The 24,525-nt window shown below is 39.2% G+C and overlaps 1 protein-coding gene across 1 annotated transcript in view; it reads right to left on the bottom strand.

Moving 5' to 3' along the window:
- Positions 1-18,346, bottom strand: part of LOC122660442 (dehydrogenase/reductase SDR family member 7) — a 56,797-nt gene extending 38,451 nt beyond the window's left edge. Inside the window, exons 1-5 of the mRNA XM_043855752.1 lie at positions 18,209-18,346; positions 18,020-18,075; positions 17,887-17,920; positions 3,040-3,138; positions 2,790-2,938 (exon numbers count right to left, since the gene is read on the bottom strand). Coding sequence (XP_043711687.1) covers positions 2,790-2,938; positions 3,040-3,138; positions 17,887-17,920; positions 18,020-18,075; positions 18,209-18,284 — 414 coding nt within the window. The 5' untranslated portion in view covers positions 18,285-18,346. The remainder of the gene's footprint in view (positions 1-2,789; positions 2,939-3,039; positions 3,139-17,886; positions 17,921-18,019; positions 18,076-18,208) is intronic.
- Positions 18,347-24,525: the final 6,179 nt, after the last annotated feature.

Here is a 24,525-nt window from a genome sequence, read left to right as displayed (position 1 = left end):
AGCCCTATATGGTTTGAAATAGTCACCAACGGCTTGGTTTGGCCAGTTCCATAAGGCTATGATTGCTTATGGGTATATGCATAGCAATGTTGATCATACATTGTTTGTTAAGAAGATAGGACAGCAAGTGACAATGTTAATTGTCTATGTTGATGACATAGTGATCACAGGCAGTGATGCATAGGAAATCCAAAAGTTGAAGACTTATTTGGGCAACGAATTTGAAGTCAAAGATTTGGGTAGATTAAGGTACTTCTTAGGGATTGAGGTTCCCTATTCAGCTAAGGGCATATCTCTCTCTCAAAGGAAATATACCTTGGATTTATTGAAAGAAACGGGGATGCTTGGGTGTAAACCAACATACCCCTCTTAAGCCCAACACGCATTTGAAGAGTAAGGAAGGTGACCCAGTGGACAAAGGCAGTTATCAGAGGTTAGTTGGCCGATTGATCTACCTCTCACATATCCAGCCAGATATCACATTTGTAGTAAACCTTGTCAGCCAATACATGCATGATCCTTACTCTTCTCACTTGGAAGCAGCATACAGAATTCTCCGTTACCTCAAGTCATTTCTTGGGAAAGGAGTCTTGTTCTCTCCATATAGCCATCTCCGGATAGAAGTGTACACTGATGCAGATTGGGCTGACAGTCCTGATGATAGGAAGTCCACATCCGAGTATTGCACATTTGTTGGAGGAAACCTAACTACTTGGAGAAGCAAAAAGCAAGTGTTGTGGCTCGATCTAGTGCTGAAGCTGAGTTCCGAGCTATGGCACAGGGTATTTGTGAGCTTCTTTGGATCAAGGGGCTTCTTCAAGATTTGGGGATGCATGTTGATCTTCCTATACGGCTCTACTGTGACAGCAAGTCCGCAATCAGCATTGCTCACAACTAGGTTCAACATGATCGTACCAAACATGTTGAGATTGACCGGCACGTCATCAAAGAGAAGTTGGAACAAGGGATAATTTGTTTCCCATTTATTCAGTCTAGTGAACAGCTGGTTGATGTCCTTACCAAAGGAATTAGTACTAAGTTATTTTTTCCTATAATTAGCAAGTTGGGCATGTTTGATATGTATGCACCATCTTGAGGCGGAGTGTTGTAATATGGGTTCAAGGGTAAAATTGTCCTAGGGATAATTGTGTCCTTGTACCTATTCTAGAATGTTCTCTATCATCATATTATAAATAAAGCAAGGCTATGGTCACATTGATCAAGCCAGTATTCACGGAATTCCACAGGTTCTAAACCAGTTTTCTGGTCTGGCAAGGGCTGGTAGTTCACTTAGGATGCAATATTTTATTTTATGTTATTTGATTGGATAAATTCATAGGGGATTTTTGCTGGGGGTTATCTAGTTTCTATTTCAGTTAGTTTCTTCTTTTAGTTGGTTACCAATTTAGTTAGATTTCTATTTTTATGCAAGAGCCTTCTTTATATTCACTGTAATATGAGATCGAATTGAGTTTGCTCATGGTGGTGAGTGTTGCGTGCTTTGCTGGTCGAGTTGGTCGATCATTGCTACCCCTCTTTTCTCCATTCTTTCTTGTTCGCCTTCCATTCTTCCTATCATCTTCCTAATCTCAGTTGCTGTTATAGCAAAAGAGTGATTAACAGAGGGTTTGTCGGAACTCCTTCAACAGAACTCTGTCTGGTCCAATATCTTGATCAAAGGTAGGGCTTTAATAGACGATCAGAATCCTGGAGTTTCTTTTCCCAAGCCCTCCTCTGTTGCAAGCAAGTAAACCAGTTGCAGGTCTGGTTTCCCTTCACCGCCATATCAAGTATCTGGAGTTGGTCCTTTTGTTGGTGCCTACCTGATGGAGTTTCTATGATCTGGAATCAATCTCACTAAGGATTACGAACCTGTTCGAAGCTTTTGTGTGCACGGAGCTTGAGCTGGAGGCCTGAATCATTCACACGGAACTTCCTTCACCGCTGGTTCTGTTGTGCTCAAAGGTTGAAGAAAACCATTTCCCTTCCCAGGATCCTTAACCCTTTCTTTATTCTTAAGTTTTCCTATGATGCCCTCTCCTTTATCTTTTATTCCACCATGTCCTTTAGCTAACTTTTACTACCTGCTTTACACCCTTGTTAAATAATTCCTAAATACCTTCATGTCCCTTTGCTTTTACTTACCCAAGAGCCCTCAAAGATTCTGATTATTTACAGCCTTGCTACTTTCCCTTGCAACTACAACATATTTACAATATTGCCATTCCTCTCAATTATGGAACTGCAGTCTGTTTGGATGGGCCCACAAGCAACCCAATAAGGGTTATTCCAACCCTGGTTTGCACCAGGGGAATGATAATGGATGATTGAGACACATATGTAATGGTCAAATTTTTGTCACCATGAATATACTGACATTCTGAAGACCACTTAAGTAATTATGGAACATTTGTGTTAAATTATGATTTGACTGGAGAAATCTTTTATCTAATTAATGTAAGCTAACCATCTTTAATCTAGCGTAAGCTGTTTAGATTCTAGGAGGCCAGAGGATAATGCAAGCTAGATGTCATTCTCAAGAATCTCAAAATCATTTCATGCTTTAAATGTTCCATCCTACAGGTTCCCAAAAATGAATTGACGGTGATGTTGGTTACACACAAAAAAAAAAAAATCAAGCAGCACACCACTCATATAGGGATTGCATTCCCAAGCTTTCCCTCCCTATGTATATCTAGCTTTGCATAGGCCTGATAATTACATTTGTGCGGCATTATGCGAATTGACTGTTGTTAGCAGATAAGCCATAAAAAAAAAGTCTCACTTACAGGACGTTCATAGGCTGCATTATGCACCATATAATCAACACCAGCACCAGAAAAAAAGGACTCCACTTTCTGTACAGCTTCCCTCAGAGCCTCTTCACCAGATGCCAAATCCAAAGGTAAAATTTTCACTCCATCAGGTGCATTTTTACCTATGGGAATATCAGAAAGATATCAAGAGGCAGAAAAGAAATTTGGAGTAACAAACTGATAAAGAATCAGTGAGCATAGGGACTTTCGGTGAAGGATATACCAACAAGCTGTGTTTTGACTCTCTCCAGTTCAGCTTCATTTCGTGCAGAAAGTATAAGCTTGGCCCCTAAACTTGCAAATTGTTTTGCAAGAACCTCTCCTAACAATCCAATACAAAAGCAGAAAAGTCAACAAGAGCCAAAATCAAAGGTTGCTGAAGAATCTGTTTGTATCTTTGAACATTAATAAAGAAGAGAACTGTAAACATGTTTAAATAAGGGTAACCTAATGTGTGTATAACATAAGATATTCGAAGGCTGCCATCTTGTTTCGGCATGGAGAGTCAGGAGCACAGTTGTCAAGGCGTCGCCTAGGCTGCGCTTAGGCGTCCAGGCTGACTTTTTGGGGTCTAGGCGGTTGTCGCCTTAGTGGTATCGAACGCATTGGCCCTTATTTATGCCAAATATAATTTAAGTAAATGTTTTTATATTTTTTGAATATATTATTCATAAATAAGAAAATATCCCCTATTTGAATTCCAATAAAAATAGTTAAAAAATAAAATTCCAAAAGGATAAATTGTCAACCCCTTAGTTCAAGAACAAAAACTAGATTTTTCGACGGTAGGTGAAATTTTCAACTTTCTAAAGATGGGGTTTTTCTAGAATCTAAAAATTCCATAAATCTGAATATGGTAAAATATTGCTAAAAACCAAAAAAGCGGTACAATATTCATTTGTTTTGTGTCTAAAAAATATTTTCATTCAGAGCGATTTTGACAAAATTCGCACACACCAAATAAGGTTTGATCGGAACATAACTCCTTCAATATAAATCAGATTTAAGGAATATTGGATTTGTTGTAAAGCCGGTTTTGTCTTCTACTTAATACAAAAAGTCTCATGTAAAAATAAATCATTTGGCCAGTCAAACTTCTTAGAGAACAAGAACATTTCTCTAAATCGAGAGCAGTTTAATTACTTATAGATAATATCATATTTTCCAAAACAGTATAAACCAAATGGGAGACTAGGTATATCAGGACAATGACCAATTCCAAGAACATTATAAACTAACTGTATGTCTTGATTGATTCAAAATTCCAATAGCTTGCTTCTTAAGTTCTGTTTTCTTCTAGTTCTATGTTGATTTTTGATGACTTGATGTGGCTTAACATTGATTTTTGATGACTTGATGTGGCTTAATATTGATTTTGATGACTTGATGTGACTTAATGTTGATTTTTTTATGACTTGATGTGGCTTAATGTTGATTTTTTATGACTTGATGTAGCTTAATGTTGCTTTTTGATGATATAATGTATATATTGTACATACTAAAAAAAAGGGACCGAGTTTCCCTCCACCCACGGAGAATGGGATCCCATTCACCGAGGGGTGGGAGAGGGCGGGAATTGGTACCGGGAGGGTATTTTGGAACATACTAAACCCTAGGAGGGGTTTGTGAACCCTAGGATGGTGGGTGAACCGTCGTCTATGGGTGGAGGAAAACTTTGTCCCTAAAAAATGTTAGAAAAGAGGGGAAATAAAAAATAACACTTGGGCGCCTTGTAACCTAAGCGCTTAGGCAGCCCTCCACCGCCTAGGGTCGCCTTGACAACTATGGTCAGGAGGGATGTGGGGCTCACACTTACTGGGACAAGTGGACCACACCTAATCATTTGAGTGGTTTTAGGTAAACCATGGTTCTGGAAATTTTCAATATTGACTATAGTTTCTCTAAAAGTGGGGGAGAGTTTCCACTTCTCTATGGGCATTGTTCTACAAATTTTAGGTTTATTTCGGTTTAGCTCAATAGCAGGTTTTACAACTTAAGGTTCATGTTGACTTTTCGAAGTTGTGGGAAGAACATGATGGATTCCTTTTCCACAATTGGTCAATAAAAGCTATAAAATTTTCTGCTACTTCAAGAATTTCTAAACTTTTGGAGTGCAATTGCTATTAATTAGGCTCTTTTCCATTCTTCATCTCCCGTTCTTTTTATTCTTATTTTCTGCTACTACCCAATCACCGGTCAACTCTTATCTCACACCTTTAAATTTTACCCACACACAGATCTCATATATTTCTTCTAATCAAATCCAAAAAATCAACATTTCAGTGATATTTGAGTAAGATTTTCCCCACATCATCTGGAGTTCAAACTCTTGAAAGGTTGTCATAAATTGAAGTTGTCCCGACTGGCCCACTTATTACTTGAAAATAGTAATTTGTTAGAACTATCTGTTGTCTGCGTCCAAAAACCAGCAGCAAGATGGGTTTAGCTCTCCCTTCAAAATCTCTCGCTTCTCCTTGCCATCAATTCCTCCCATTCTTCACTGGTTTTTTTTTCCTTTTTTTGTTTTGTTTTTTTCTCCCCTTCAAGTCATACAAACTCCTCATTATTTCTTCCATCTTTTTTCCTTTTTATGATAAGCAACAATAGTTGATAGAAAAAATAGAAGATTACATGGTCACATTGGATTGACTGGCGAGACTATACAATAGTACACTGAAAGCCCAAAATGTCGATCACAAGAATCAGAAAACAAAAGAGATGAAGATCTACTAATCTGGAAAAGGTAATAAGGTATTAAGGTCCCTATAATCCACCCTAGTCTTCCCACACCTTGGCTAGCCAATTCATCCACACAGCCTATGATGCCAGGAACCTTGTACATCTAATAACAGGGCTATATCTCCAGGGGCCCTCTGCCTTAAAGCTCTCCTAAGCAATTGATGCAACCTAGGGTTCAATAACCCTGATTATAGGTTGCTATGGGCACCCAAATGAATAAAAAAACTAAATATAAGAGGCAGTGGAAATTCGGGATCCCTTTTGGGTAAGTTAATAGTAGCATGGACAAATCAGGAATTAAGTTTAAAGAGAGGAGGGCAATTCTGCAATTTAAAACCAGTTGGAATAAAATAGAAACAAAGATTTAATAGGAGGGGTTTTGGTATTAAAAGAAGTTCACCTTCTTCCTCATGATAAAAAAAAACAAACCATTGTGAACAGGTTTCGTTTTGGGCACAAACTGAATCTAATCCAGATGAAAGTTAGGATTAGATTCCTAAGTCAAAGACCTCTTGAATAACTGGTTTCTGATCCAAACAACAAACCAAAATCAAGTTAAAATTCTCAAAAAGATGAACAGGGTGTTACTGATCATAGGAGGCCTACAAACCAATTTATAACTCTTGACACACATTAGAAGTTAAGGCCAAACTCCACGGTTAGGGTCGCCTGTTGGTAAGTGAATCGTTCCCAAAATTCAGGTCGAAAGAGGCAAAGATGAGAGCATGGTTCAAAAACTCACGGAAATATCGGTGAAAATTTTGGAAATTTTGCTAATTTCAAGCCGTCCAACTGTACATGTTGACAACACCATCAAAGACATAGTGGCTCAGTGGCTTGTTCTTCACTGTAAAGTGACCTATACCATAGGATAGGTTACCTCCTCCAGTATGTAGATGAGGCAATTTACAGGGCAGCTGTGGAGGACTTCGAGTGTATCTTCTGACACACTATGATGTGGCCTACATTTTTTCATATAGTCAGAGGAAAATTGGTGGCTGCACCATCGGTCCATGAGTGGGCTCGATCCTCTATGTCATAGTCCGTGGTATTAGACATTACGAATGGCCTAAGGGGATCCACTTTGTACTCTTGTATCAGATTGGGAGTTGGGACTTGGGTCTCTATGAATCTATAATTGATGTACTTTGTACTATTTCATAATTAATCAATACTATGTATCTTCATTCATGGTGTATAATTTACTTGTTCTACTTGCCTTTTCTGTCTTCCAGTTCTAAGGTATATGATGACTTTGGGAATTGTGACTTGTGTCTATGAGACACAGTACACCTTTATTTATAATAATGAGAATGGAATACAAAGACAATAATGCCCCTAGGGCAACACAACATAAAATCCCTAGGACAATTCTACCCTTATATCCCATATCACAACACCCCCCCTCAAGTTGGAGCATGGATATCACACATGCCCAACTTGCATACAAGAGGACAGAATACTTTGCTACTTAACCCCTTTGTGAAGATATCGGCCAATTGGTCACCAGACTTAACAAAGGGAATGCAAATCAACTCCTGTTCAAGCTTCTCTTTGATGAAGTGACGATCAATCTCCACGTATTTAGTACGGTCATGTTGAACGAGGTTATGGGCAATGCTAATGGCAAACTTGTTGTCACAATAGAGTAGCATGGGTAATGAAGTAGGAAGAGCTAAGTCTTTTAACAATCTCTGGAGCCACATCAATTCACAAATACCATGGGACATTACACGAAACTCAGCTTCAGCACTAGATAGAGCAACAACAGTTTGTTTCTTGCTTCGCCAGGTGACCAAATTACCTCCAACAAAAGTGCAGTAGCCAGAAGTGGACCATCTATCATCAGGAGAACTAGCCCAATCAGAGTCAGTAAAAGCCTCCACTCGTAAATGATCATGGGGAGAAAATAAAATTCCTTTGCCTGGAGCAGCCTTTAAATATCGAAGGCTACGAACCACAGCCTTTCAATGAGAAGTATAGGATCATGCATGTACTGACTCACCATGCTAACTGTGAATGCAACATCTAACCAAGTATGGGAAAGGCAAATCAGCTTCCCAACTAACCTCTGATATTTTCCTTTGTCCACAGGGTCGCCGGTTTTACTAGAGAGACGAGTATTAGCTTCAAGAGGGGTCTCGGCTGGCTTACACCCTCACATGCCAGTCTCTGACAATAAATCCAAGGTGTATTTCTGCTGAGAAAGAAATACCCCTTTTTTAGAACAGGTAACCTCAATTCCAAGGAAATATCGTAATGAGGCAAGATCCTTTATTTCAAACTCCTTCCCAAGATGTAGTTTCAATCTTGCAATTTCTTCAGTATCATTGCCTATGACAACCATATCATCCACATAAACAATGAGAATAGCAATCTTGGTTCCAGACTTCTTGATGAAGAGAGTATGATCTGCATTACTCTGGGTGTAACCAAACTTAACCATAGCACTATGAAATCTGCTGAACCAAGCCCTGGGAGACTGTTTAAAACCATACAGAGCACGTTTGAGCTTGCACACCTTCCCATGAGTTTCCTGAGTAGCAAATCCAGGAGGGACATCTAGGTAGACTTCTTCTAATTCCCCATGAAGAAAAGCATTCTTCACATCTAACTGTTGCAGCTCCCAACCAAGATTGATTGCACATGACAAGATCACCCATATCATGTTCATCTTTGCAATAGGAGCAAAGGTTTCTTGATAGTTGAGACCATAGGTTTGGGTAAATCCCCTGGTAACCAATCTGGCTTGGTATCTATCCACAGTACCATCTGAATTCTGTTTAACAGGAAACACCCACTTGCAATTGATGGTTTTCTTCTGAGAATGAAGAACAACTAAGTCTCAAGTACCATTTTTCTCAAGGGCGTGCATCTCCTCCATCATAGCCTCCATCATAGCTACCTTCCATTTGGGATCTTGAAGAGCAACCTTCTAGTTTTTAGGAAGGGAAACAGAGGATAGAGAAGTAACAAAGGCATGATATAAAGGGGAGAGAGACTCATATGACACAACCTGAGAAAGAGGGTGCTGCATACAAGTTCTAACCCCTTTACGGACAGCAATAGGCAATTCTAAAGATGGATCTGAAATAATAGGAGATGGGGTTAGAGAAGAAATATTACCTAGAGGTGATGGATCCAATATAGGAGGAGCCGGTGGATCTGGTGCAGCTGTGGTAGTGTCTATTTGCATCCCACGACAAGAACGTTGACGAGTGTATGTCTGAATAACCGGTGGAATAACTGCAGGTTGGGTCTCCTTTTGAATGGGAAGGGAAGACTCCCCCTAAACCAAAGGAACCAAAAGCATGGGAAGAGAAGACACAGGCATATCAGCACTAACCAGATCACCCCTTGATGAGATGCCACATCATAATAAGGGACAGCTTCATTAAAAACAACATCCATGGTTACATACATACGGCCGGAAGGTGGATGATAGCAGCGGTAGACTTTTTGAGTAGGAGAGTACCCAACAAAAATGCATTTTAAGCTTCGCAGCTCTAACTTACTAGGGTACTGATGGTTCCGGGCATAACAAACACACCGAAAAACTTTGGGTGGAATAATAAAGGAGGTGGAACCTTGAAGGACTTGAATGGGAGAACAAAACTGGAGAACACGGGAAGGCATTCGGTTGATTAAGTAGGCAGCTGTCATGACAGCTTCACTCCAACAATGGGATGGGACATTCATTTCAAATAGAAGGGCACGAGCAACCTCCAATAGGTGGCAGTTCTTGCGTTCAGCCACCCCATTCTGAGCAGGTGTGTCTAAGCTGGTTTGGTGGAGGATGCCCTGAGAAGTGAGATATGCCTGAAATGCCCCATCAAAATATTCCCTATCATTATCACTACAAAGAATTTTTATTTGAGCATTATATTAGGTACGAAAAAAAGAGTAAAAGGATTTAAGACATTGAAAAACCTCATTTTTATGATGCATCAGAGAAAGCCAAGTGCAACGAGAGCAACAATCAATAAAAGACACAAACCATTTATAACCAGAAAGAGAAGAACGGGTAGGGCCCCACACATCAGAATGAATTAACATAAAAGGTGTATTACTTCTAGAATTCAAACTAGAATAAGAAGAACGAGTTTGCTTAGCCAAAACGCAAGCATCACAAAAAATATCCTTAAGATTACAACCAGAAAACAACTTAGGAAATGTTTTAAGCAAAGTACCTACAGGGGGTGCCCTAAACGATGATGCCAAAGTATAATAATCAGATGGAACAGAAGAATCAGCAGCAGTGGGATGAGCGTGATGAAGAGAAGAAGCAGCATCAAGCAAATAGAGACCATCATCAGCGTTACCAGACCCAATCATTTCCCCCATTACCAAATCCTGAAAAAGACGGCGAGAAGGAAAAAAAGTCACCTCACAACTAAGATCAGATGTGAGATGACTAATTGAGAGAAGGTTGGTAGTAAAATTAGGAACATGTAAGACAAAGTTTAACGACAAGGTGGGAGAGAATGTGATGGACCCCTTCCCAGAAATAGAGGAAAGGGAACCATTAGTAATGCGAACTTTATCCTTACCAAAACAAGGGGAATATGTGGAGAAGAAATTTGCCTTACCGGTCATGTGGTCGGAAGCACCAGAGTCAAGGATCCAGGAATTGAAAAGAGAAGAGGTACAAAGACAAGCAAAAGAGATACCTGGAGTAGTAGAGTCCGAAGGTACCAAGGTGGAAGTAGAGCCGGAAGCAACAGCGGAACTGGCAGAGCCGGTGGTGGAGTCCAACTTTGTGACCAAATGGCGCAAGAGCTTTGTAAGCTCATCCAGAGGAGGAGAGGGTGTAGCACCTATAGGAGCATCAGGTACCATGGTCTCAGTATGATGGGCAGCAGGTTTCCCACGTCCACGGCCCTTGGTAGAAGTAGGAGTAGGGCGCCCATGAAGCTTCCGACAGAATTCCTTGGTGTGTCTCTCTTTCCCATAATAATCACACCTAATGGTTTCCCTGTCACTAGGACGAGAACACCCACTCTTGGGTTGCACAGGAGGACCAGACAAAAGAACCAATCTGTCCTGAGGAGGAGGAGGCAACATGGCATTGCGACGGCTGTCTTCAAGTTGAATCAGAGAATAAGCTTGTTCCAAAGTTGGGAATGGATACCTGCTAAGAACCTGGGCACGTAGTTGATAATACTCTACATTAAGCCCAACAAGAAAATCATAAACCCTGAATTTATCTTCTCGTTTCTTGAACTTGATCACATCTTCAGGTGTAGAGGCCTAGAAAGTGTCATAAAAATCGAGCTCCTGCCACAAACTACGCAACTTAGAGTAATAATGAGAAAGGCTGAGTTCCTTCTACTTGGTCTCATAGAGTTTTTTTCGTAATTCGTAGACATGGGCATCATTCCCAACCTGAGAATAAGTCTCTTGGGCAGCCTTCCAAATTTTTGCAACAGTGTCAAGCAAAAGATAACCACGAGCAAGTTGTGGTGTCATGCTGGAAAGAAAATAAGACATCAATAGGGAGTTGGAAGAACTCCACTTGTCTTGTTCAGGACCTGCAATGAGGGGTTTCTCTTTCGTGCCAGTGAGATAACCTACAAACCCGTGGGAGTCGATGTTGAGATAACATGATCTGGACCACATCAAATAATTGCTACCATCCAATCGGACAGCGCACACAAAGAAAGTACGAAAGCCGTGATGAGAACCATGGACTTGTCCCTCCAAAGTAGATGTAGCAGTCGAAGAATCCAACATTGTAGCAAATAGCAGGAAAAAAAAAAAATCAGATCATCAACAGATTAAAAAAAAATTTGCAAGAACCAAGAACCTCAGCCTTTTAGTTCATGGAGAAGGGCTAGGGATCAACAAAAAAGGAGGGAAAACCCTCGGCGGTGAGAGAAAAACACCACCGAGGGGTGGCAAAGGAAGGGAGTCGCGGATCCTTGCCTCTCGGTGACGCTAGAAGGGAAACCGAGAGAAAGGAGGCGGCGGTGATGAGATGGATGGCCGACGGTGGTGGTAGGTGGTGGCACTGCTAAGGAAAAAGAGAAAGAGGAGAGAGAGAGAGATAGAGAGGCGGCGGCAGTGGTAATCCCTAGGTCAATTCTTCCTACTCTTATACCATGATGACTTTGGGAATTGTGACTTGTGTCTATGAGACACAGCACACCTTTATTTATGATAATGAGAATGGAATACAAAGACAATAATGCCCCTAGGGCAACACAACATAAAATCCCTAGGAGAATTCTACCCTTATATCCCATATTACACCAGTATACAATAGGGTTCAGCGTATACTACCAACCAAGGGTGCAAATCCAAACCACCACTTTGTGTGACTTTCCTTTCAATATAAAGTTCACATAAATTTATATAGGCTAAAATAAGGTTTCCCTAAAGTATCAGAGCTTAATGTGGCCGTTTGCCCGCGAAATGGCCAACCAAAAAATACTGGCAAAAAATGCACTATTTCGACAAAATTTTGCCTGTTTCGTAAGATTTCGGCCAAGCCGAAATGAGACCGAAATCCAAGTTTTTGAACCTTGGATGAGAGAGTTCGAAATCCCTCTTGCTGAACCAAGTCTAACGCTAGAACAGGACAACACCAAGAAAAGGGTAACAACAGGAGAAAAGGAGAAGGAAAGAATAAGAAACAAATACAAAGAATAACAAGAGCAAGGGAGAGTTAAGACCTGATAAAACATAAAAGGAAGGAGGAGTTGGAAGAAGGGATTCAACAAGGCTCTCACTGGTCCTGAATAAACTCCAATAAAAATTTTCATTCAAAAACTCTACTCTAGCGATGGGATTACATTCATATATAGAAAAGAGATTTTTTAAAAAATTGAAAAAAAAAAAATCCTAATTACCTATTCTGAAAATAGAAACTGTAGCTAAGTAAACAACTAACAAACTAGCAAATCTCCTATGCGTATCCAACTTCTCTAATATAAATATATTGCAAAATGTACAAGATAATCCCAAATGTCCTACATGAAGCAAAAGCAGCAATGATTGTTTCTGAATCACATACTATTATATTGTCAAAGCTTTCTCTCGTTGCAAGCTCCAATCCCATCTTCTGCAAAAAGAGCTCAGCTCTAACAGATTTACCCCTCACCATTAGGTGCAAACTACGCTCTCAGCACTTCCTGTGTGGAAGATCTAATAAACCCACTGGTGTTGTATTCAGCAAGAGAAGAAATCCGTTCCTGCAGTTTGGGTTGGGTCTGGTTTGGTTCAACTATTGGTTCAAACCATGGCTTGCGGTTCAAGAGCAGGACAGTAGGTTCAGTTTTGGTTCCTCTAGAAATCAGAAACAATGGGGCTAATTGGAGTCTTATATTTATTTTATTTTGTTGCTAAAGTGGTTGCAGTTGGCTGGATTAGGGATTCTATGAGTCCAGCTATGTTTGAAGTTGTTTTATTCAGTTATTTGTCTCTTTAGGACACCCAAACATAGTCTGCATGAGGGGGAAAATCTCCTTCACAACTTGGGTTTTATTTATTGTTTTCCTATGAGTTTGAGTCTGTTAAGGAAACTCCAACACAGCCTACACATGGAGTAGTTTACCTTTATTGATATAGTTTTTATCTTTCATCGTTAGTCTGTTTAAGTTTATAGCACTTCTATAAAAGCATGTAAAGCATAGTTGTCAAGGGGGCTCCTAAGCTCTTTCTTGGGTCCAAGGCAACAGCACACATTGTTGACACTTCATGAATTTACATTGATTTATGTTTATTGCTTTGTTTTTATGAATATGCTTATATTATATTCTATGCTTTGTTTATTATATGTTGATTTTCTCATATTAGGTCATTACAGGTATAATTATATCATATTGCATCGATATGATGTCTATGTCGCATATAAGCATAATTATAAAATTATCATTACTATATTACATATAGCCATATACTACAGACCTATGGTGCCTAGGCGGGCGCCTTGTCGCCTAGTCGCCTTGACTACTATGATGTAAAGGCTATTAGTCTCCACGATGTGTTCAATGAAAGAAGAAGCTTTTCAGCTCAAAGTTTGTGGATTTCAGACCCTTAGCATAGTTCGAGAACTCGCGAGATCTCGGTTTTTCGAAATCCCGAGACGAGACTGCCTACGAGTCTCAAAATGTCAATATCTCGCCGAGATCTCGGCGAGATCTTGGATCTCCGTCGAGATCTCGGTTTGACATAGGAAAATGCCCATCTAGGTCCTTTATATGAGTGCCAGATCTCGAGATCTTGCTGGAAAATGTTGGTATACAGACACCTATCTATGCCAGGAACCAGGACAAACAAGACAGACACTTATTTATGCCTAATATCATTTAAGTAAATGTTTTTGTATTTCATTTACTTAAGATATTATTCATAAATAAGCAAATACCCCCTCCCTATTTGAATCCAATAAAAATAGTTAAAAAATCAAATTCCAAGAGGGAAAAAAGTCAACCCCCCAGTTCAAGAACAAAAACTGGATTTTCGACAATAGGCGCAATTTTCAACTTTCTAATGCTGGGGTTTTTCTTAAATCTAAAAATTCCATAAATGTTAATATGGTAAAACATTGCTAAAAACCAAAAGTGCGGTAAAATATTCATTTGTTTTTATGTCCAAAAATATTTTTTCATTCAGAGCGATTTTGACAACATTCGCGCACACCGAATTAAGTTTGACCGGTACATAACTCCTTCAATATAAATCAGATTTAAGCAATCCAAGTTCTTGAACTGGGGGGGTTGACTTTTTTTCCTCTTGGAATTTGATTTTTTAACTATTTTTATTGGATTCAAATAGGGGGTATTTGCTTATTTATGAATAATATCTTAAGTAAATGAAATAGCATCTACTTAAATGATATTAGGCATAAATAAATGTGTTTGTCCTATGTCTGTCCCAGTTTCTAGCAGAAGTAAGTGTTTGTCCTGCTTTCCCACTAAGTGAAACTCCTATTTGGACTTTGTTTTTGCAAAATCTGATAGTGTCATTGTGTTTAAATGGCCTAAAATAGGCTGAATACCAAGTTTCAGACCCAAACTAGGTCTAAAACCCACCGAGATGAGGCTTCGAGTCGGAAAGAAAAAAAGTGCACCAACTCGGCGAGATCTCGACTCGACTCGGTTTTTCAAGGGTCCGAGTTGGCACCGAGACCCAAGTTTTCGAACCTTGACCCTTAGCACATGTGGATTTCAGGTGTGACTCAGTGGATTCTGGGTGTTCCTCTGCTGTGGATACAGCAGGTAATCTGGTGGATTCGTGATGTTTTATTTCCTGTACTTTATCTCTATCAATATCAGGTCAGTTTCTGCAACTCATTTACCCTGTGCATGCTTTGGCTGTTCTTACTTCTTAATCTATGTTAGCTTTACTGATATGCTGGTCTGTTACTTAATAACCTCTCATGATTTGTTCAATGAAAGAAGAATATTTTCAGCCCAAAGTCTCTGGATTTCAGACCCTTAGTATCTGTGGATTTCAGGCATGACTCAATAGATTCTGGATGTTGTTCTGCAGCGGATTCAGAAGATAATCAGGTGGACTCCTGATCTTTTATTTCCTGTACTTAATCTCAATCAATGTCAAATCAGTTTCTGCAACTCCTTTACCCTGTTTATGCTTAGAGTTCATACTTCTTAATCTATGTTAGATTTACTAATATGCTGGTCTGTTTCTTGATATTCTATTCAGTTTATTATTCTGGTTAGTTCTCAATCCTATCTTATTAGTTGGAATTGAACCATGACTTTCCAATCGATTTAAGCTTTCCTACTCGAGGCATGCTTCTTTAAAATCCGTTATTTGAATCGATTTTCCAGCTTTGATTTCAGAACACTATCAAGCTCTCTTATTGCTGACGCTTCATTACATCAGATCTATATTGGATTCTGTTTGAACCATTAAAGGGCCTGCCATCTGGTTTTCTGTTAAGAAGTTCAGTTTACTATTTTAACAAGGACTCTTCCATAATCTTAAATGTGACCATTGAATTGTCCTGAAAATGTACTGAAGTATTCTCCCTGCCAAACAGTCCACTCGACCAGGTATTGGCCACATCAGACCAGTCTTCCTCTTGTTTTAGATTGTTTGCTGGTCTTTTTCGGGTTCCTAATCCCTGCAACTCTGGTTATTTGTAATTTTCTAAACCCCAATCTCCTTAAGTGCTTAGAAACCCATTACCCACCAGCGCCTGATGGGCTTGGGTAGCCCAAAGATGATGCATCAAAATTTGATTTACAACACCCAAAGGTGAGGGGACTCAAGAAGCCTGTCCTTTTACCCAGGGGATTGTAACTGATCACATTTTTCAACCTGTAAAAGGTATGTAGACGGACATCTCTAAACAAATCCACCACTGCCCAATGAGCAACCCTCACTTTCATCTTTTCAATGACCGCCATCTCCGAAGAAAACTCATCTCAAAACAATAGTGTTTCTTTCCTCCCATATGCACCAAAAGCCTGCCAATAGTGCAGCTCTCCACAAGAATCTCCCCCTAACCCCTACTGGAGCCAAGTGCCAGAACCACAAAAACCCCACCATATCATTGGGTAAAGGCCAAAGCATATTGAAGACCGACAGGAAGTCAAACCATACCCTCTCAGGAAAGGTTACCATAGTAATAGGTGATCAACCATTCTGCTCACAAGCAGCATAAGAAAGGGAGATGTCTTTCTTCTCTGTCTAAATTGTTTAAGTTTTATTACAGGTCTGGAACAATATACAGGTTCTAAATATTAAATCAAGTAACAACATATATATTTCATAAGTTAGCTAATTATACGTTAGAACTTCTGTTACAACTTTTAGACACAAATCTGTACATTGCCTACGTGTTCACCAAACATCACTCTCTGTTATTTCATTATAAATCTGTTATCATCTCTCTTCAATCTGATATCTTATCAGAATCAGATTTCTCACTTAAATCTTAATTTCAAACCTGTTTTTCTGTCTCTAGCCTTCTCTATTTTATTTTATTTTCTCTGCTACTCCTAGTTTCATCTTTCTCTTATTCCATACTGTTAGTATTTGATCTTTCTTGATGGCAGGTGTTAATCTGTTTGTAAACATTCCATAATCGAGAACAGAACTGCCCATCTCATTCTTGATCAAATTTCAGTTCTTGAATAAACATTCTTTCTATCCGCAAACCAATTAGACTGCTGTTTTAACCATTCGTTAATTTCTGTTACTGCAGAAGCCACAATTCTGTCCATACTTAGTTACTCTGTATGCATATATTGTTTGGGAATTTTCCCCTGTTCGATCCTTTGGGAAAGACAACAACTCAAGTTCATAAGGAGGTCCAGAAGATTCCAACTCCCCCACCCTCATATAAAAAAATTAAACAAAAAGAGAGAATTCTCTCAAAGTGAGCCAACTACAGTAACACACGAATACTGATTCCAAGACTCCCTCTTCCCACCCCCAACCCCATCCCCCAATCAGTTGGCTTAATTATTGGCCAAACAGCCACTGAAGTATCAATGTGAAGAATATCAAGAACCTCTTGACATAAGATAGACATCAGGCATGCAAGGACTCAACCTGTCCTACCCTTAAATAAACTTATGCTCGAGAAACATACACAAAATGAATAAAACTTCATGAAAATTCATGCAATCAGGAGGGAGGATACAAATTGAGTCTAGAGCCAAAGTTTATCTGGTTGACCTACCTAGAAAAGCTTATTTGGTCAATCCAAAATATAGGCCAAGTGGCATGTCGGATGGGGCACAAATTTTCTGGACAGTTAAACCCTAGATCACCGGCTCAGATGTCCAGTCAGAATTTGCCAAATGGTAAATTAATGCTTTGAAAATCCAGGACTACCAAGAGGGTGCACACCAAGACATGAACTGCTAAGGAATGCTTGCAAATACACAAGGGGTTATATGATTGATTTTGGCCCTGAAATTTAACACAGCCAATTCAGACCATGCCTTATATCCAACAATTGGAATTGATACATCCTCCTGCCACATGGCAGAACTAGGTGGACTGTCAAGAGAACCTTCTCTTGAGTCTAGACCGGACAATGTTTTGGCAATTTTTCTATCTAAAAGAAACCAACCATTTCCGCATGCACAACACCCTTTTTTTTCAATTACTTGCAACATTTTTCCCAAATCCATAAAAACAATGAAGTTGTTCAAATTGTGCCAAGGAGGAAAAAAACTTCAATTAGTAACTCCTTGTCTTCACAGTTAACAAATGGTAATATTCAACTCTTACCATTTATAGGAACAATAAGTTATAAAAAGAACCAAAACATAGTTTCAGAAGGAAAACTGTTTAAGCAATGTAAAATAGATAAAAAAAAACAGTGGGAAAGAACTTAAATCAGTACCAATTCCTTTGCTGGCGCCAGTAATCCAAACAACCTAAGGTCAAATTTCAAGGGAAAAATAAGAAGAAACAGAGTTATAACTAGTCAAAATAATTCAATTACATGAGGTTCAATTAAAATCTCAGAAACTCACCTTATCTTCGACTTCTTCGCGCTTTGCACGCCTTTTTGACGTTAAGGTAAGATCCCCTGAACCAATTAAACAAAAGGGGAAAATGAATTAAAAAAAACAGAAGACACAGCAGCAATTTGGCTTCCAAATTTTGGTGGAAAAGAAAAGGAAACAGAAAATAAACATAACGATTGAAGTTTAGATCATTACCATCTGCAACGACAAATTTCACGAGGATCGTGAGGATCGTGATTGAAGATACCACACCCAACACTAGACTCAGCATCCTCTCTGTGCGTGTGTGTTTTTCTGTTCTCTTCTCGTTATTATCGGCTGCCGTGCTTGGGTTACTGTAGTGTTTTTTTTTTTTTTTTTTGTCTCTGAAGTCTGAACCGTGTACCATCAAGAGTCAACTCTAATCGTTTTGTTTTATTCATCCAGGTACCTAAAGTTTTCACAAATTATGGTTTGGGATACCTAAACTGATTTACAATTAATCTATTATTCAATTTTTTTTTTATCCAATTGTTTGGGAAATTATCAACATCACCCCCTGAATTACATCTTTATTTTAATGCAACCCCACTAAATACCCAAATATCAAAACCAACCCAAAATCTAACGGGGTTTAAATGGTGATATTAGTAGGTAATATTAATCTTAAAGACTATTATACCCTTCCAATCAAAACAAGTTCTTCTTCTTCCTCACTCGAACCATCGTTCACCTCTGCAACCAACCGTTCAAAGGTGAGGCGGTTGAGAGCCAACTATCTCACATGCTACTACAACTACTAGTGGTCACAGTTCGAATAACATTGATCACCTCCTCAAAATTCAAACCCTGATCTGGATCTGTTCCTGTCTGCTGAATTCTAGGATTTCAGTTTACAATCTCCAGTGAACCAGAATCCACGGTCGCTTGCCCTCGTTTTTCTGCAGGGCTAATTCATTTTCTAGTTTAGATCCCTATGTTGCTTCTGTGGTTTCGATCTGTGAAGCCATGGAGGCAATAGAGGAGTTGGTTCAGCAATCCAACTGAATGTTGCAAGCAGTTGAATCGCTTGCCGATGAGGGAGGCATGTAGGGGAGGCATCACTGAGGATCACTTGATGATCTCTGCAGCTCTCCCAAAGCCTCCAAATCATAGCAACCTTCTTCCATAACTGAAACCCTTGCCCCAGTACCCAATTTGCAGCCAAGTACAGAGAAAGCAGACACCCCAAAAGGGCTACCAAAATGCCAAGGACAAGCAAGGCAAGCAAACCATCAGAAAACCACCACAACAACACCCAAGGAAGCCAAAACCAAAAGGGCATAACCAAAACCCAAAAGAGTCATGTAGTACAGAGTGATCGGTGGTCGGGTCCATGTTCTTATGATCATCGAAACAACCTACTTGAAGGATACGTTCTTCTTAGCTCTAGCCATGGATGAAACATATATTGTACAAGTCATGGAAAACAGGGAGACAAAACAAAACCCAATTGTGAAGACGAGTTGAATTGTAACAATGTTTCTAGCATCTTCTTTGATTTTACTGAGTAGTTTAGGGCTTTTGCGTTTCTCTATGCCCAATAGAAGAACTCTGGTGATGAAATCCATGATCAGAAGGTATTGGATGTAATGATCAACCAACAAGAAACGAGAGTAAGGGATGAGGGTAACGACAATGATGGAGAGCATGACCTTCCCATTTTTGGAGATTTTGAATTGAGATCTTCTTAGAACTCTGAAGTCAAATTGTAGATCTGAAGGGAAGATGGAAGCCATTGAAGAAAGAAAAGGGTTGTGTGGGTTTTATTTATTTCTTTTTCTATGGTCGGACACTTGCAGGTTCTTTGGTGTGCTGGTCGGAAGGATGGAAGATGGAGGTCGGATGCCCTATTTTCCTTCACGGGTTTGGACTCCAATGGTAAGAAAGTGAGGTGAGGTAGATTTTTTATGTTTTAGCATAGAGACTATTTTAGTCATTTGCATTTCACACAGTTAACCCCGTTAGATATTGGATTGGTTTTGATATTTGGGTATTTAGTGGGGTTGCATTAAAATAAGGGTATAACTCAAGGGGTAGCGTTGATAATTTTCCTAATTTTTTTAATATACAAAACTAAGTGGGACCCACATCATCTTCCCTCCTCCTCTTTCTTCTTTTTCTTCTTGCAGCCCCACCGACCCCCACCCCCTACTGCAACCCAACCCAATCCCACCTACTCCTAACCCCTGCCGAGACACAACCCAACAACACCCCTCATCCTCCCCATCTCCTGCCCTCGTCTTTTCCTTTCCCAACCCCCACCTTTGGCTATGACCTCAGCCCCACTACGACCCCAAACACCCCCACCCCTCCACTGACTACACAAGCCTCCCTCTTCGACTCCTGCCGCAACTCCACACCATCCCTGTAGTCGTCCACATTCAAGAAACCCATTTGTCTGTCAATTTCGGTGAAGAAGAGGAAAGTGTGAGAAATCATTCTTTATGACATACATATAACTTTCATTTTGGGTGGTGACAGAAGAGGAACCTGGTAATGCAATGAAACAATCAAAATGGCAGACCATCTTAGTTTTTCTTTTGTACATGTCAACTATAGGTTTCACTTCCCCTATAGTTTCTCATGCTATCTAATAAACAAAAACATAGCATTTCGATGACAGCAAGCAACATTGGAGCAATATTGCAGTAACAAATTACAACAACAACAACAACAGAAAAGCAAGAGGGGACTTTGGAGAAAGAAAAAAAAAAAACAATCCAGAAGAGAATCAAATGAAGTTACAAACCTATTTGTGCATAAGAGTATTGGGGATGATCTTGAAGCAACATAATAAAGTAGTAAAAAACAGGGGAGAGGCAGAGAATAGCAAGAGAAAGTAGAGGGCATATTGGTATTAATATTTATGAGAATGAATGTTTGTTTAAGTGTTAACCATGAACATGGCTGCCCCCCATGGTGAACAACCTGAGAGACCAACCCCATCAACCCAACACTCCCACCGCTATATACAAGATCCAAACTCCTTGGAGGGAGGCTGTGTGGCCAGATGAAGTCAGGGGTGGGGCAGTTTGGGGTCGCAGCGGGGCTGAGATCGTAGCAAGAGGGGGGAGACAAGGAGGGTGTGTAATACTCCCCACCTAGAACTGTTAATCTAATGATTATTGTATTTGTGGTTTGGCAGAATGATTGGATTGGACGAGCGGAAGCCATTGTACCAGCTCGATGCCTATATATGTAAGGTATATTTTGATGTATTTACGATTGTTCATGATTTTTCTGACTCATAATGTTGATTTGGGCATATGAATGATTTATGGTCTAATATAAACATTTATGTTGATTTATAGCTCATGATACTATTTTATATATACAGTTCTAGTTCATAGACTATGGTTCATGGAAGATATATGTATCAATGTGACCTAGGTATATATGATATATTAATGGATTCTTCTATGATTATGGTTCAATGTTGGTTCATGTTGGTTCATGTTGTTTAATGAATTGGTTCAATTTAAGTGATTTTGGTCTAGTTAATTAATAGCTAAGGATCCAAGGGCATAATAGGAAGGAGATGAACTAGGGTAATGATTATTGACATGATTTATGGGCATTCCTTTGAGAAGCTAAAAATATTACAAGTTTGTCACAGGGTATAAATATTCCTTATGATTGAGATTCTTCTCAACAAAGGAAATCAAACAACTTTACCAAATTAGGGTAAGAGAGTAAAGAGAAGAGATTGGATTGAAGATGAAGAAATCAAGTTGGAATCAATGGATTGAATGTTTATGATCAAAGATTAAGATGTTTATTAAAGGATTGAATCAATAGAATGAAGAGGAGAATTCATTGAAGGGATTTTGAGGCAAGAAAGCCTTGATTTTTGTTTGGTTTCACCATAGGAAGTCAAATTATGATTTGATTTCATAGATTGATGTTAGAGCAACTTATTAATGATGGTTATTGGTTGTATTTGATAGGTAATACAATCTAATAGAAGTTAATCCCGTTTCTTAAAAGGATTTTGGGATATTTTCATGGTAAAAGAGCTTAGAACCAAATTGGTTTTGCAACCAAGCAAGGGTTTATGTTTCTAATAGTTTGAATGTCTTATTTTATGATGTTTTAGTGCTAAAATTATGATGGTTTGAGGTATTTTCAAGATTCAAGAGCCCAACCATGAGCTTTAGCCAAGAACAAGGTATAAATAGTTCATCTTTGATTTGGTTTTGAATCTACATGTCATAGGTGTTAATTGAATGCATGCACATCTTTAGATTGATGTATTCTATGTGATTATAATCCCTATTTGGTGGGATTTAGTTTGGGGACGAAAGCCCCAAAATTGAGCAAACTAACTGACATAAGCTCTTCGAGCAACATTTCTGTAGGTGTTGGTCGACTGACACGATAGTAGTGATCGATCGATAGAGGGTGGTCGTTCTGCAAGTCGATCAGAAATCGACTGGCAACATTCTGTGACCACCGATTGATGTATCAGTCGACCGGCAACATCAACTGACAGATACTAAAGTTAGGAATTTTAGAAATCCGTTTATATGGTTTTGAATGATAATTTGGTCGGTCCTTGGATGTCAAAAATCACGTGTTAATTTGATGTATTGGTGATCCATAGGGCCACTCAAAGTTGATTGAAATGGAAAGATTAGAAAGTGATTGGAAGGTGAGTCACGATACACAATTATGTTAGGACATACTAGGCATAGGCTATGCATGTGTAAAGGATGAATGGTATGAATGATAAACTATGAGTATAGTGGTCAAGTGCCTAGCGCCTTGGTAGCTAGTGGTGCGTAAGGCCCATTGCTATCGGAGGCCTTGAGTTCAAGTCCCCGACATCCTACATCCCCTACCCATCAAAAAAAAGATAAACTATGAGTATAGATACTTAATAGTGAAATGATATGCTAACTTCGTACTATGCACATATAATGAGTATCAAGGATGAATGATAGACTATGAGTATGTATGCTCAACTATGATAAGATATGCTAAATATGAATTATGTGTATAGTGATTGGTTAGAATGAATGGAACGTATGGTTAATAGACTATAAGTGAGATTCTAAATGTAAAGTTTATGATTGATGAAATCATTATGGTTATCTGACATGTCTACCATGATATGAATGATTGAATGAATGCATGAATACATAAGACTCGTGTACGAACGAAGGAATGTGATGTAATATATTCATATTGTGTAGACAATTATGAATATGCTCCCTATAATCATATGAATGGTTTATGACACAGTACAAATTGTACACAATGATTGTTCAAGAATAAGGGAATGGAAATTGCAAAGAGCCTAATGTCAATAGACGACTAGGAATAGTATGTAAAGGTGTTTTGAGAGGCATTGAGGCTAAGGTTAAGACATGACCCGGCTTAATTACTTTGAGAGGTATTGAGGCCAAGGCTAAAACATGACCCGACACATTTGCTTTAACAGGCACTGAGGCTTGAGGCAAGACACTGCTCGGCAAGAAGGTATACCAAATCCAAAGAAGAATTGAGACTAAGGCTAAGAATGGAATGAGTGCCATATGAATGATTTAGAAAATGATTGCAATGCTGCATAATGTAAGTTACTCTATGACTTTCGAGAATCCTAATTCTCACATTTTGTATTTAGATGATTAAGGATTATGTATATGTATAGGTATGCATAATTGTTTATCTTGCTCACTAGACTATAAAACTCATCTCATTGTTATTGAATATTTTCAAAGATCAAGGAGCAAGAGATAAGGGAAAAGGAATAGTAATCGAGTAGGATCGATCTAATTGAAGAGGAAGACCTTTCTATTCTTACAGTTTGTGAGGAAAAATGACATGGCGAGGGATTGCCACGTGTTCTCCACCTCATTCCTCTTTAGGGGGAAAGGGAGAAATGAAAAAGAATGTATGTAGGAGTCGCCACTAGAGGAGGGCCTAGGATCCGAAATTGTAAACATATGACTCTCATGGATACGGTCTTCTGGGGATAAATGGTCCTGGGTACGGGTCAAGTTACAGTCCAGGGAAGGTATTAGGCACCCCAGTCCACTCGGACTTACCGGCCTTTCTATTGCTAGTCAGGGTAAGGCGATAACATGTTTTGGGGAAAGACATAAAGTACAAAAACAACGAAAATAAGGAGTAAATTACAAGAGGAGGATAAGAAGTACATACACGGAGGTTCGGCTGCAAAACAAGGGTTAGTATACAGGAAAGTAAAATAAACTCTACAAGGTCTAGATTACATTCATGTTATGAAGAACAACCTAAGTATGAGAACATAGAGAGATTCAAAGGCACAACAGCAAAGTACACAAGGCTAAACTAGGGGTACATGCGAAAGATAGGGGAACTAGTAAAACACATAAATATATGCAAGATTCATGATATGAACAAAGCATAGGGAGTCTTAGATTACAGGGGATGTGGATCATGGATTGATGCATGTACATGCATGAAAATACAACAAAGAGGGAACGTGTGATCACCATCTAAAGAGA

Source organism: Telopea speciosissima, chromosome 4, assembly GCF_018873765.1.
Source record: "Telopea speciosissima isolate NSW1024214 ecotype Mountain lineage chromosome 4, Tspe_v1, whole genome shotgun sequence".
NCBI lineage: Eukaryota > Viridiplantae > Streptophyta > Magnoliopsida > Proteales > Proteaceae > Telopea > Telopea speciosissima.
Note: the sequence above shows the minus strand (reverse complement) of the source record. Positions and strands in the feature narration are given on the sequence as shown.